Below are 12,579 nucleotides of genomic sequence, written 5' to 3'. Positions count from 1 at the left end.
TGTGGCTGTAAACATTTTGCCAAGTACTCTCTATACCAAGTTAGGGCATCAGAGGGAGTTAAAATAAAATGGCAAAAAATAAACAACAAAAGGAGCACGAAGCATATGCATACACCCTTAGCCGCCATACTGCTACCGTATCACTGTAAGTAATATATGTATATATATATATACATGCATCTATACATACGCATGTACGCGCGCATATATGTATATTTATATGTACAAACAAACTTCGTGAAATACACGTTCGACGGTGAGCATTGAAAATGGGTCAATTTTTTATTTTCGCATTTTTGTCCGCACATATTTTTTTATTTTAAAACATACACTTTTATGAACGAAAGGAAAACAAAAACGGAGAATATATCATGAGAAAGATAAAAGTAAAAATATCCATTTTCTTAAATGACACTGCAAAATATATTGCTTGTTCATACTTTTTACATCGAGTTTATAAGTACTACCATTTGCATAGCGCAAGAACAAAATCTGCCAATTCATATTTCACCTTTTCTATTTTATGTCTTTATTTTCCTTATTTCTCATCCGTTTTGTCAAAAAGGATAGTGATATATAACGCTGACGTAGAACTGTTATAATTTTATGTGCACACGTGAACGTACTAGCAGAATAAATAAAACTAGAGTCATTTAAAAAATAATATCAAGGAGGGTAAAGCGAAAAGTTTATACACCCACATTTTGCCTTGTCGTACGAGAAGAACAACGGTGCTAATAGAAGAGGAAATAAACGTAATAATAAAAAATGTATATCTGCTTTATTTTACTAAAAAAAGAATAAGAATAAGATAATATGAATGGGATAGAATAAATATACAAAATTAATAAAAAAACTTAGATTATATAATAGCTCCGTGCAAAAAAAAAAAAAAAAAAAAAAAAAAAATTTTTGAAACATAAGGGCAAATACTGTGTGCTTGTTTACTTGTAAGAAAAATAAAATATTACAAAAGGAACTTGGAGCATTTATATATGTACCCTGGCAAACCGTATCCCGCATGGAGTAGCCAGAGAATGAAGATATATTTGTATAATTACGTATACATACATAGAATATACACATGTATAATTACGTATACATACATAGAATACATACATGTATAATTACCTATACATACATAGAATACATACATGTATAATTACCTATACATACATAGAATATACACATGTATAATTACGTATACATACATAGAATACATACATGTATAATTACCTATACATACATAGAACACATACATGTATAATTACCTATACATACATAGAATACATACATGTATAATTACCTATACATACATAATTATCACATATATGCACGAAATGCATACCCGTATGCATGAGATATGTGTAATGTCAAGGGCAAGTTTTAAAAATCAACGGAAAGGGATTCCATTTTTCCTTTTTTTTCTATTTTTTTTAGTATTGTTTTTTCTTTTTTCTTTTTTCTTATTCCTTTTTTTGCATTGATTTTTCATTGCACATCTTTCTATTCATTTCACATCTTCTTGACGAATAATTTTCTTTTTTTATTTAGGAAGTTCCTAGTAGCAAGGATGTTTTCATCACGTTGAGAAGATCCTAGCATTGTTTTTATTTTACTTCATATTTATTTTATTTTTGTTTTATTTGATGTTTATTTTATTTTACATTTATTTTATTTTTATTTTACATTTATGTTATTTTCATTTTATTTTTATTTTACTTTATTTTAAATTTATTTTATTTTCATTTTATTTTTATTTTACTTTATTTTAAATTTATTTTATTTTCATTTTACTTTATTTCATTTTTATTTTTTTTTTTATTTTCAAGTTGGTAAGGAGGGGGTGGTAAAAAAAAAGATGAGAAGGACTTAACTGTTATACCCTTTTAAAAATTACGATTAAAAGAATTTACGGCTTTTGTTTTCCAGCAATTAATGAGGCTTTTTTTTTTTTTTTTTTTTCATTGTTTTCCTTCTTCATCTACGTCTTTTCTGTAGCTGACTATTTCATCCAGAAAGCAGCAACCTGGATGGCTTAGCAGTGCATATAATTCGATTTTTCATTTAATTATTATTCTGTAATGATTTATTTATTGTTCTGTTATGATTTAATTATTATTCTTTTATGATTTAATCATTCTGTTATGATTTTATTATTATTCTGTTATGATTTTATTATTATTCTATTATGATTTTATTATTATTCTGTTATGATTTAACCATTCTGTTATGATTTAATCATTCTGTTATGATTTAATCATTCTGTTATGATTTTATTATTATTGTTTTATTGCTTTATTATTATTCCATTATTTTATTATAATTTTTTTTTTATTTGGACTTTTTTTTAATTTATCAATTTTTACATCGTTATATTTTATTTTTTTTGCTTTTTTTCATTTGTTTTGCTAAATTGAAATATAAGACGCGAATCGTGTACAAAACACTTAATCGTAGAAATGAGTCCAAGCTGAAAAATATCCTTGCTTGGTATGTAGAAACATGTACGAGCATAAAGGGGAGGGTAGAACGAAAATATAAATATAGATATATTCATGAATATATATATATATATATATATATATGTAAATATGCCTATTTGTATATACGAGTAGTTAGAAGAATTGAGTGAGCAAACCACTACAGGGCTATATGTGAATGGTAAACACATCCTAATGGTTCAATTTCCCAAGTAAGTGGACATCATTGGGGGTTTAATCCGATCCGCTCTTTGCACGCATATACACAGGTAAGTGGTGTAACCCCAGACATATGTTCATCCATACGAACACATCCAGCATTAAACAGCTACCAGATAAGATAACCACTACCGGATAACAGCTACAATGAACAGTAGGTAAGAACCATGTTTCACTTAATCATATACACAGAAGAGAACGTCAGCAACGTTAAACAGTTTTTGACCTATTTTGAAAATATATATGATCACAATGGAATCAAACTTTCAAAACAGTGTACTGATAAGAGTAATTTAGAATATGATGATAATAAAATTGACTCTTGGTTATTTAAGGAAAAAGTTGATAACAAGAAAACAAAGGAAAAAGTTGATAACAAGAAAACAAAGGAAAAAGTCGATAGCAAGAAAACAAAGGAAAAAGACAATATAGAATTGATGTACCATTTATATGTAAGTAGAAGAAAGATACACTATTATACCTCGAACTTCTTACAATTGTACATAAACAATGCTAGTAACCTGGACTTATACTTAATCGAAAAGGATGAAGAACCATCCTTAGACGATATAAACGGGGCAGGTAATATGATAGGAAGTAGTCATATAGAGAATAATGGAAATTGCAACGATGATGTCAATGGTCGAGCAAACGGCGGAGGTAGCGGTGGAGGTAGCGGTGGAGGTAGCGGTGGAGGTAGCGGTGGAGGTAGCGGTGGTGGTAGCGGTGGTGGACGAATAAACGGCGGCGGCAATTCCAATGGCCGTAAAAAAGAGAAAAAAGAAAAAAGGGTTAGTAAAGAAGATCAATGGAGGAACTGCGATCCAGTTAATGATTATACCCCTGTTGAAATTAATTTACCACTACATAGATCCCACATGTTATTTCTTCTAACCTTACCCATGTACTTTTCTTTTTATGATTTTTTTTCTCTTATACATGACTATTTCGATTTCATCGTTCAAGTAAAAATTTTTTATGTAAAAAGTAAATTTTCCTTTTTAAAAAAGAATGTTTTACTTTTACCATTTGATGATACAAGCCACTTTTCAAAAGGGGGGATGGTTGTACCTCCTTTTTTAAATTATGTTCACAGTGGTTATAGCAGTTACGGTAGTTTCATCGATAAGGGTAAGGAAAAGTTTATAAATGGGGAAGATCAGAAGAATGAAAAAAAAATGAAAATAAAAAATAATCAAGAAAAGGGTAAAAATAAGCGGGAAAAAACAGAAACAAAAATTAGACCGCGAGTGAGTAGAAATATAGAAGAAGCGGAAGATAAACGTGAAGATCATTCGAAGAATGAAAATAATTTTAGTTATAATAATCTTTACGATAATGTGAATGAGTTTATGGGGCACAGATATAACTTGAATAACTCATCTAGCGACAAATATCCCCTTGAAGGGGAAGAAAAAGGTAGACAAAACAATTTTAATAAGAAAAGAGAAAAGCACCTCCGTAGGGGTTTCTCCAGTAGTGGGGGTAGCTGTGGTCTTAGCGGAATCAGTAACAGAAGCAGTAGTAGAAGTAGCAGTAGTAGTAGCAGTAGCCGTAGCAGTAGCCGTAACAGTAGCCGTAGCAGTAGCCGTAGTAGTAGCAGTAGCAGTAGTAGTAGTGATGATCGCAGTGGGGGGTGCACAGATGAGGAACGACGAGGGGGCAGTTCTTCACAGGAATTCCCCAACTCACAGGAAGGAATGCAAAGTTACTCTAAAATGGTAAATGGTACAGCGAGAAGGTGTTCAGTGGAGTTATCAAACCGTCTCTATATGAACAGCTGTGATGATTATGTACCATCAGAATGTATAGTTAATAGATTATATGATGGGGAGTCTAACTATTTAACGAGCGCTTCCTTACACACAGACCTGAGTGAATGTACTACAAATAATTTCATAACAGAAAGAAATAAATACTCATTCAAAAGGCGTAATGAAGCGAATAATGGAAAATCTAGTGCTCTGTTAAGATATACCACTTCTAATATGATAGATGGAAATGGAAAACAGCGAAAAAAAGGATATAATGATAAGTCTTCATACAATATAGAAGAACGTATACACATGTACAAAAAGATGTATAATATTGTAATGAAAAATTTAAAAAAAAAAAAAATAATAGAATGTTACTCTGTATTAATTATATTCAAAACACAGATATATGCAGATATGTTTTATAAAAATTTTCATTGTAAAAATTTAAAGTTATGGATGAAGGAAAAGAAGAAAATGCAAACATCTAATTTTAATTATCATATTTTTGAAAATTGGTATATATACTTCGTATTTGTTAACTCCGTATATTATATAGTTCAGAATGCATATGATTCTAAGGAGATAAATACTGACTGCTCCACGAAAGAACAGACACACACTTGTACGTTAGGTGCTTCAGTAAAAAAGGAGGACTACTCTGAGATCGGCGGTAACATAAACCAGAACGTGTGCAGAAATGTAAGTACCGATGTAAGCATCGAACTAATCAGCAGGGTAAACCCCGAGGAAAGTCGTGGAAGGAGGGGCGAACTGAATAATAAACCAAATAGGGGAGATGCAATACTGGATAGTCATGTCAAAAAGAACGAAAATGTGGAATGCTATAGCTACAAAATAGAGGATATCAGGGGAAGAGATTCCCACGATTCACATACTGATGGCACTTTTGTAGATAGAAAAAATGATGAAATTTGTATAGCCAAGAAAAAAAAAAAAAAAAAAAAAAAAAAAAGAGAGAAGGAGAAGGAGGAAGAGAAGGAGAAGGAGGAAGAGAAGGAGAAGGAGGAAGAGAAGGAGAAGGAGGAAGAGAAGGAGAAGAAGGAAGAGAAGGAGAAGAAGGAAGAGAAGGAGAAGAAGGAAGAGAAGGAGAAGAAGGAAGAGAAGGAGAAGGAGGAAGAGAAGGAGAAGAAGGAAGAGAAGGAGAAGAAGGAAGAGAAGGAGAAGGAGGAAGAGAAATAGCAAGAGGAAGTGAAATAGCAAGAGGAAGTGAAATAGCAAGAGGAAGTGAAATAGCAAGAGGAAGTGAAATAGCAAGAGGAAGTGAAAAGGAAAAAAGTTTTACAAACAATAACATATTGAATGAAAGAGATTCGTTGAATGACATTTCCAGTACACATCTTTTCGACATAAACGATTATGAAAATTTCCTCAGTACCATTATTGTAGATTCAAATGTATGCATATCTACCTGCCTAATATGTATAGAACGGCTAGATAATGAAATGTATTTTATATTAACAAGAAATAAAAAATGGAACTATATTAAAAGAAGAAATGATAACTATTATGAGTTTATCAATCTGTCATGCAACGTGTGTACTATGATCTTTTTTTATGATATTGTTTCGAGGCTGATTAGTAGCTACTCTTTGGCTGAAATGACAAAGGACCTTTATCTGGGCGGTGGTGAGAACGACAATAACGTAATGCTTCGAACATGCCTAGGGGGCGAAGGGAAGCCTCCCCAGGAAGAAACACAACATAAAAAAGTAGATCCGAGAGAAGCACAACAGAGAGAAGTAGATCCGAGAGAAGCACAACAGAGAGAAGTGGATCAGAGAGAAGCACAACAGAGAAAAGTAGATTCGAGAGAAGCACAACAGAGAGAAGTGGATCAGAGAGAAGCACAACAGAAAAAAGTAGATCCGAGAGAAGCACAACAGAGAGAAGTAGATCCGAGAGAAGCACAACAGAGAAAAGTAGATTCGAGAGAAGCACAACAGAGAGAAGTAGATTCGAGAGAAGCACAACAGAGAAAAGTAGATCCGAGAGAAGCACAACAGAGAGAAGTGGATCAGAGAGAAGCACAACAGAAAAAAGTAGATCCGATAGACGCACCGATTGGCACCCCCTCTCACCAAACACACTACAAAAGACTCTCAAAAAAAAAGGAAAATAAAATACGCAAAATATTAAAAGTGAACGAACTAATGACCACGTTAAAATGCAAGCACTGTAATAACACGGACGATATATGGTTATGTTTGATTTGTTCGAATATAGGATGCGGGAGATATCAAAAGAGTCATGCTAAGATACATAGTGCCAAGTACAATCATCATTATTGTATTAATTTGAAAACAAAGAAAATATGGAGCTATATACAAGATTCATTCATAGAAGAGAAATTAGAAAGACAGAGTGAACAGAGAGAAGGTGCAAGGTATATCTTCAATTCAGACCATAGCGATTACAATAATAGCGTCTACTACTATGCAGATCATTATATAAACGATGAATTACATAGGAACATAAACGGTATTCAAAATGGTGTTCTAAACAATGTTCAACATTCCAACGAAGGATTATTCAACGAAACAATAGATTTCGTTGTAGACACATTGTATGACTATAACAGTCATATATATTATAAAATAGTGGATATATTTGCAAATGATATATACATAAGTGATAGTCTAAAAAACGAGCTCTTATACATTCTCTACTCACAGTTATCATATGAGTCAAATATTTATAATAACGCGCTAATTGAGCTGCAATATAAATATCTAAATAATTTTGAACAAAAGAAAAAAGTAGTAAAAAATGTTAATGACAAAATAAATGAAATTAAAAATCAAAATAAAGAAATGGAATCGTTTCTTCGTTCCATTGATAAGTCTATAAAAGCTAAAAATAATGAAAAAATGCAAATACAAGAAAAAATTAAATTCTTCCGGGATCTCAACAGCAATATAATAACTCAGATGAAGTGTCAAATGGGTCAAGCAGTGGGAAGTACAGAACAGGTGGGAAAAACAGAAGGGACCATAGGACAAAGGAGAAAAGAACGAAAGGGCAAAGAACAAAAGGGCAAAGAAAACAACAAGGGAGAAGACAATGATACCAAGAAAATAAAAAGATTGGACGAAACTATAACAAACTTACAGGCGCAAGTGGACAATTTGTTGAAAGACTTATAGTAGGGGAAGAAAATCGAAGTGGAAAAAAGCATTTGTCGCAATGATGTAAAGGTGATATATACTTCATATTGCACGAATGTTTGCGTATGCACTAGTTTGCTTTCCTCCCTTTTCCCTTATCGATACGGATGCTGTTTAAGTAAAATATTTTTAAAAATAGTTCAAGGTGCTTTTATTTGATTTTTTTAAAATTTACCAAAGAAAATAAAAACAAAGCAGAAAAAATAGAAAATAAAAATATAGAAGAAAAGGTAAAAATATGGAAGAAAAGACAAAAATTAAATAAAATATGACAGAAAAAACAAAGATTAATTGAAACTTGATAAAGCAGAGTAAAACTTAAAACATAAGTCCAACATATTAAGCAGAGATAAAAGTGCATAAGAAGGTTGGAAGGAGTAATATATATCACAAAAGGAGTAAAATAAAAACAGTAAAATAAAGAGCAAATTGTTGAGAGTTATACATAATATGTTTACATGTACACGCGTGTGCGTGTATGCTTAGGCACAAAATTGTTAACATGGGTACATATATAAATTTATATTTTTGCGTATGTGCATACACATGTACATACACATGTACATACACATGTACATGTACATGTATATATATATATATATATATATTATATATATATATATGTATGTATACATTTTTATGTATTTATGTGCACACTTGAAGGGAACGTCACAATGGGAATAAACGTGCAAAGGACATCTTAAAAATACTAATGTTCATTTGAAAAAACGATTTGCATAAATTGGTGTGTGCATATATTAGTTATCCACTTCTTCGCACTATATTTTTCAAAAGGGGATAAAAAAAAATACAAATGTGTATATACAACATATATATGTACACATCTTTAAATGTACTTTTGTATGCACGTTTGTGCGTATATGTGTATGGTTGTATATGCATATATACGCTTGTTGGCTGAACGATGCTGCCATTTCCTCGCATCCTTTTCCTACATTCATTTTTTGCTAAATAAAATGGATCTTAGTTTTTCACATTCATATGTTTTATTATGCTTCCCTATCAGCTCACCCCATTTGGTATCATCATTATGTTCCTGTGTGCATACGCCTTGTTATTCCATCTACCTACTTTGATATATAATTGAGTATAATAAAATGATATAGACATAACTATATATGCGGGGGAAGGGGTATATAATTATGCGCCTATTGCATATTTGTTATCTGCTTGTATATACATATATATATATATATATATATATTATATATATATATATATATTTTTTTTTTTTTTTTTTTTTTTTTGTCTCTCCCCCCCCACCACTCTTTCATCTTAAAAAAGTTCATATAGCAACTTGTACAATTTCTTTAACATGGCTGATTCCTTAACGAATATGTTGAAAAAATGATTTTTCATTGATTCGTTCAGTTTAAATTTTTTATAATTATATGGCGTGTTAACAGTGTAAGTAGTTGATCCGTAGTACTGACCCCCCTTTGTATTTTTTAAAGGGGAGTATGATTTTTTGCAAATTTCATCATTCTCATTACAGTACTGTATAAAGTCTTTATTGTCAATGATTGCCTTGGCTCCATCAGTGTTATTATCATTTGGATTGTCATCACTTGAGTTGTCATTACTGGGATTATCATCATCGCTCGGATGGTCATCACTCGGGTCTTCCTTCGGGGTATCCCTATTCCTATATTCAGTGTGCACGCGCACATTTTTCAACTGCTCCTCCGCTTTGTGTATATTTTTTTCCACATTTTGTAGCATTTCTCCTTGTCCTTGCATATTATTATAAACAATATTACCTGTATTCTTTAATTCAACAGAAAAATTTAATAAATTAGAAACAATATTCTGAGCTAAATCTACTCGTTGTGAACCTTCGTTTTCCCCTTTTTCTTTACTTAATTGCACAGCAATATTTCTTAGCTCATTTGATTTACCCATTAATAAGTTGATGATATTTTTATCTAATTCTAATTGTAATTTTTCCTTATTTAATAAATCATCTTCTAGTTCTAATACTTTTATAATTACTTTTAAATACTCCTTTTGCTTATCTGTTAAATCTTTTATTTCTAAAACTTTTTGAAGCATTTCTTTTATTTGTCCAAATTTCTTGGGATCCTTTTTCTTATCATATACATCATCATTACTTTCGTCGTCTTGTATATCGTCTTCCTTTTTATCATCAACTTGGTCGTTTTCCTCTTCCTCTAGCTCCCTCGAGTCATAAATTTCACTTTTTAACGTTTCACTTTCATTCTTGTACTTATTACCAACATTTTTAATGGACACATTGCTCATACCATTTTTTTTCGTGTACTGCTTATCACTCAAGCTGAGGAAGGATTCCGACAGGTAGTCGTCTCCTGTTTCCCCTACCTGTTGTGTGTTTCCCACATTTCTCTTATCACTACTATAACTACCACCGCTATTGTAGCGTCCACTATTTATAAAATTAACATTTTTTCTGACGGAGTTAAATTTTTCGTAGCTTGCATAATTTTCACTTAGGAATGACAAGAAATTATTAAAATTTTTCTTTTGTCTATACAAGAGATCTTTTATATTTTTTAGCAAATGGATTAGTAAAATTTTTTGTTTTCTTTCTTCATATATTGCTTCGTTACTATCCATCGAAGTGTACTCGTTTTTATTGTTTACTACATTTGTATACCTATGATTTTCAATATCTCTTAAATTACTTGTTCCATTGATACTCTTTTTACCCTCTAATATATTCTTTTTTATTTTATAGGATGACGCATTGTTATTACGTTTACTATTGCTTCTATTTCTGCGCCTATTTCTTTTCCTATTTCTTCTTCTATTCCTTTGTCTTTTTCTCTGTCTGTTACTGCGTCTGTTGATACTTTCTTTGCTACTTTCACCATTACTTCCTACGCTAGTGGAATACCCGTTGCTACCATTTCCGTTTGTGTCGTTACTTAAATCTTCAGAGTCCACCACCTTAGATTTCGCTTCTTTCATTTCGTTCAACTCCTGCTGTTCTATATAAGCTGCTTCCATATCTGCCTCTTCCTTGTCAGCAATTTCTCTATCCCCCTCCTCTGCCTCCAACTGTTCGTCGTATGTTTCATCTATCCCCTCACCACCGTCTTCATTTTCCCCTTCATCCACCTCATCAACTCCTTCCTCATTTCCTTGCGCATCTTCTTCATTACCTTCTTGCGCGTCTTCCTCCTTGTCTCCCTTTTTTCCTTGTCCAGCTTCTTGTATTCCTCTTTGCATACGTTCTACCTTTTTTCCTTGTTCAGCTTCTTGTATTCCTCTTTGCATACGTTCTACCTTGCTTCCTTGCCCAGCTTCTTGTATTCCTCTTTGCATACGTTCTACCTTGCTTCCTTGCCCAGCTTCTTGTATTCCTCTTTGCATACGTTCTACCTTGCTTCCTTGCCCAGCTCCTTGTATTCCTGTTTGAATAGCTTCTCCCTTACTTCCTTGCCCAGCTCCTTGTGTTCCTGTTTGAATAGCTTCTCCCTTACTTCCTTGCCCAGCTCCTTGTGTTCCTGTTTGAATAGCTTCTCCCTTAATTCCTTGCGCCCCTCCATGCACACTTCCCTGCAAACCTTCTTGAGTACCCACTTGCGCACCTGTTTCCTTGCCCCTCTTTCCTCCTCCTAGTTCCCCTGCTTGTAGCTGTAGCCCTTCCACAGTTACTATTTCCTTAACTTCACTTCCGCCTTCCCCTGTTTCCATTTTATTACCATTATTTTTTGTAGTAATAAAGCACTTGTACATTTTTGCATCGCTTGCTACTTCCTCCTTAGGAAGTTCTTCTTGACTTAGCACACTCACATCTTTAGCATGTGTTTCATTCTTTTCGTTTAAGCTATTTTTTTTTGGTATATTTTTGCCCTTAGAAGGTCTAAGAAAAATATATGTATTTATGAACACGTGAAAGTAAATTAAATATACTAGGATTTTCATCTTATTCAGTAACAGAAAAGTTTAACGAACAAACCGCCACTGAAGGTGCAAACCGTTTAATGGTGAACAGACTTTTATACGGGGTGCAAAAATGATTACTCGAACCAGTACACACATGCGCACATGTACATATATAAATACATACATATATACGTATATACGCGACTAATATATATATATATATATATATATATTTTTTTTCTTATCGCGCTTCTGAGAAAGGGGTTTGCAAAAGAAGAATAACCGCAATTTTCATTTAGGATATGAGAAATGAAAATTTTTCAAAGTACTTGGACAATAGACACGTATACATATATACTTACATGTATAGACATAAGCGTTTATACGTACTTAAATATATATCCATACACTAATAAACACATATATATACATATATACATATTTAAGTAACCATTTCGTTTTACTTCTCTACGTTTTACTTCTCTACGTTTTACTTCACTAAGTTTTACTTCACTAACTTTTACTCCCATGTTTTGTTCAATTCTGTTCTGTTCTGTTTATTTTTTTATTTGAAGCAATAACGAAATAGCTATGTTACACGTTGCAATTTCTATTTTTTATTTTTTTATTTTATTATTATTATTATTTTTTTTTTTTTTTTGTTCAGGTAAAAATAAGCACTTTTATGCACTGTTCAGAAATGCACACATACTTCAGGTCAAATTGAAGGCAACTTCATATAAAGTTCAAATCAATTCAAATCAATTCGAACCGCAGATAACTTCATATCAATTCATATCAATTCATATCAATTCATATCAATTCAAATCAATTCATATCAATTCATATCAATTCGAACCGCAAATAACTTCAAATCAACTTGAAGAAAATATGTTATTTTTCCCAATAGAGTAATTAAAAAGAAGACACAAAAAAGACAAACATGGCGATATAACGCTCATGACGTAAGGGAATGAAATAAATAATAATTATCCAAATGAAAGAGGCCAATTAATAACACAGAAATTAAACAGTACACACATT

General features: G+C 32.0%; 3 protein-coding genes across 3 annotated transcripts; 2 read left to right on the top strand and 1 right to left on the bottom strand.

Moving 5' to 3' along the window:
* Positions 1-2,869: 2,869 nt before the first annotated feature.
* MKS88_000999 (ubiquitin carboxyl-terminal hydrolase) lies at positions 2,870-5,659 on the top strand (the record flags this gene model as incomplete). The annotated part of the gene is made up of 1 exon (XM_067219651.1): positions 2,870-5,659. One exon carries the CDS (start codon positions 2,870-2,872, stop codon positions 5,657-5,659), a length of 2,790 nt encoding a protein of 929 aa, XP_067075365.1.
* A 263-nt stretch (positions 5,660-5,922) lies between these two features.
* MKS88_000998 (ubiquitin carboxyl-terminal hydrolase) lies at positions 5,923-7,623 on the top strand (the record flags this gene model as incomplete). The annotated part of the gene is made up of 1 exon (XM_067219650.1): positions 5,923-7,623. The coding sequence occupies one exon, from the start codon at positions 5,923-5,925 to the stop codon at positions 7,621-7,623; it is 1,701 nt and encodes a 566-aa protein (XP_067075364.1).
* A 1,317-nt stretch (positions 7,624-8,940) lies between these two features.
* MKS88_000997 (rhoptry-associated leucine zipper-like protein 1) lies at positions 8,941-12,065 on the bottom strand (the record flags this gene model as incomplete). The annotated part of the gene is made up of 2 exons (XM_067219648.1): positions 8,941-11,512; positions 11,974-12,065. 2 exons carry the CDS (start codon positions 12,063-12,065, stop codon positions 8,941-8,943), a joined length of 2,664 nt encoding a protein of 887 aa, XP_067075363.1.
* Positions 12,066-12,579: the final 514 nt, after the last annotated feature.

This window comes from Plasmodium brasilianum, chromosome 3 (assembly GCF_023973825.1).
Source record: "Plasmodium brasilianum strain Bolivian I chromosome 3, whole genome shotgun sequence".
Classification (NCBI taxonomy): domain Eukaryota; phylum Apicomplexa; class Aconoidasida; order Haemosporida; family Plasmodiidae; genus Plasmodium; species Plasmodium brasilianum.
Note: the sequence above shows the minus strand (reverse complement) of the source record. Positions and strands in the feature narration are given on the sequence as shown.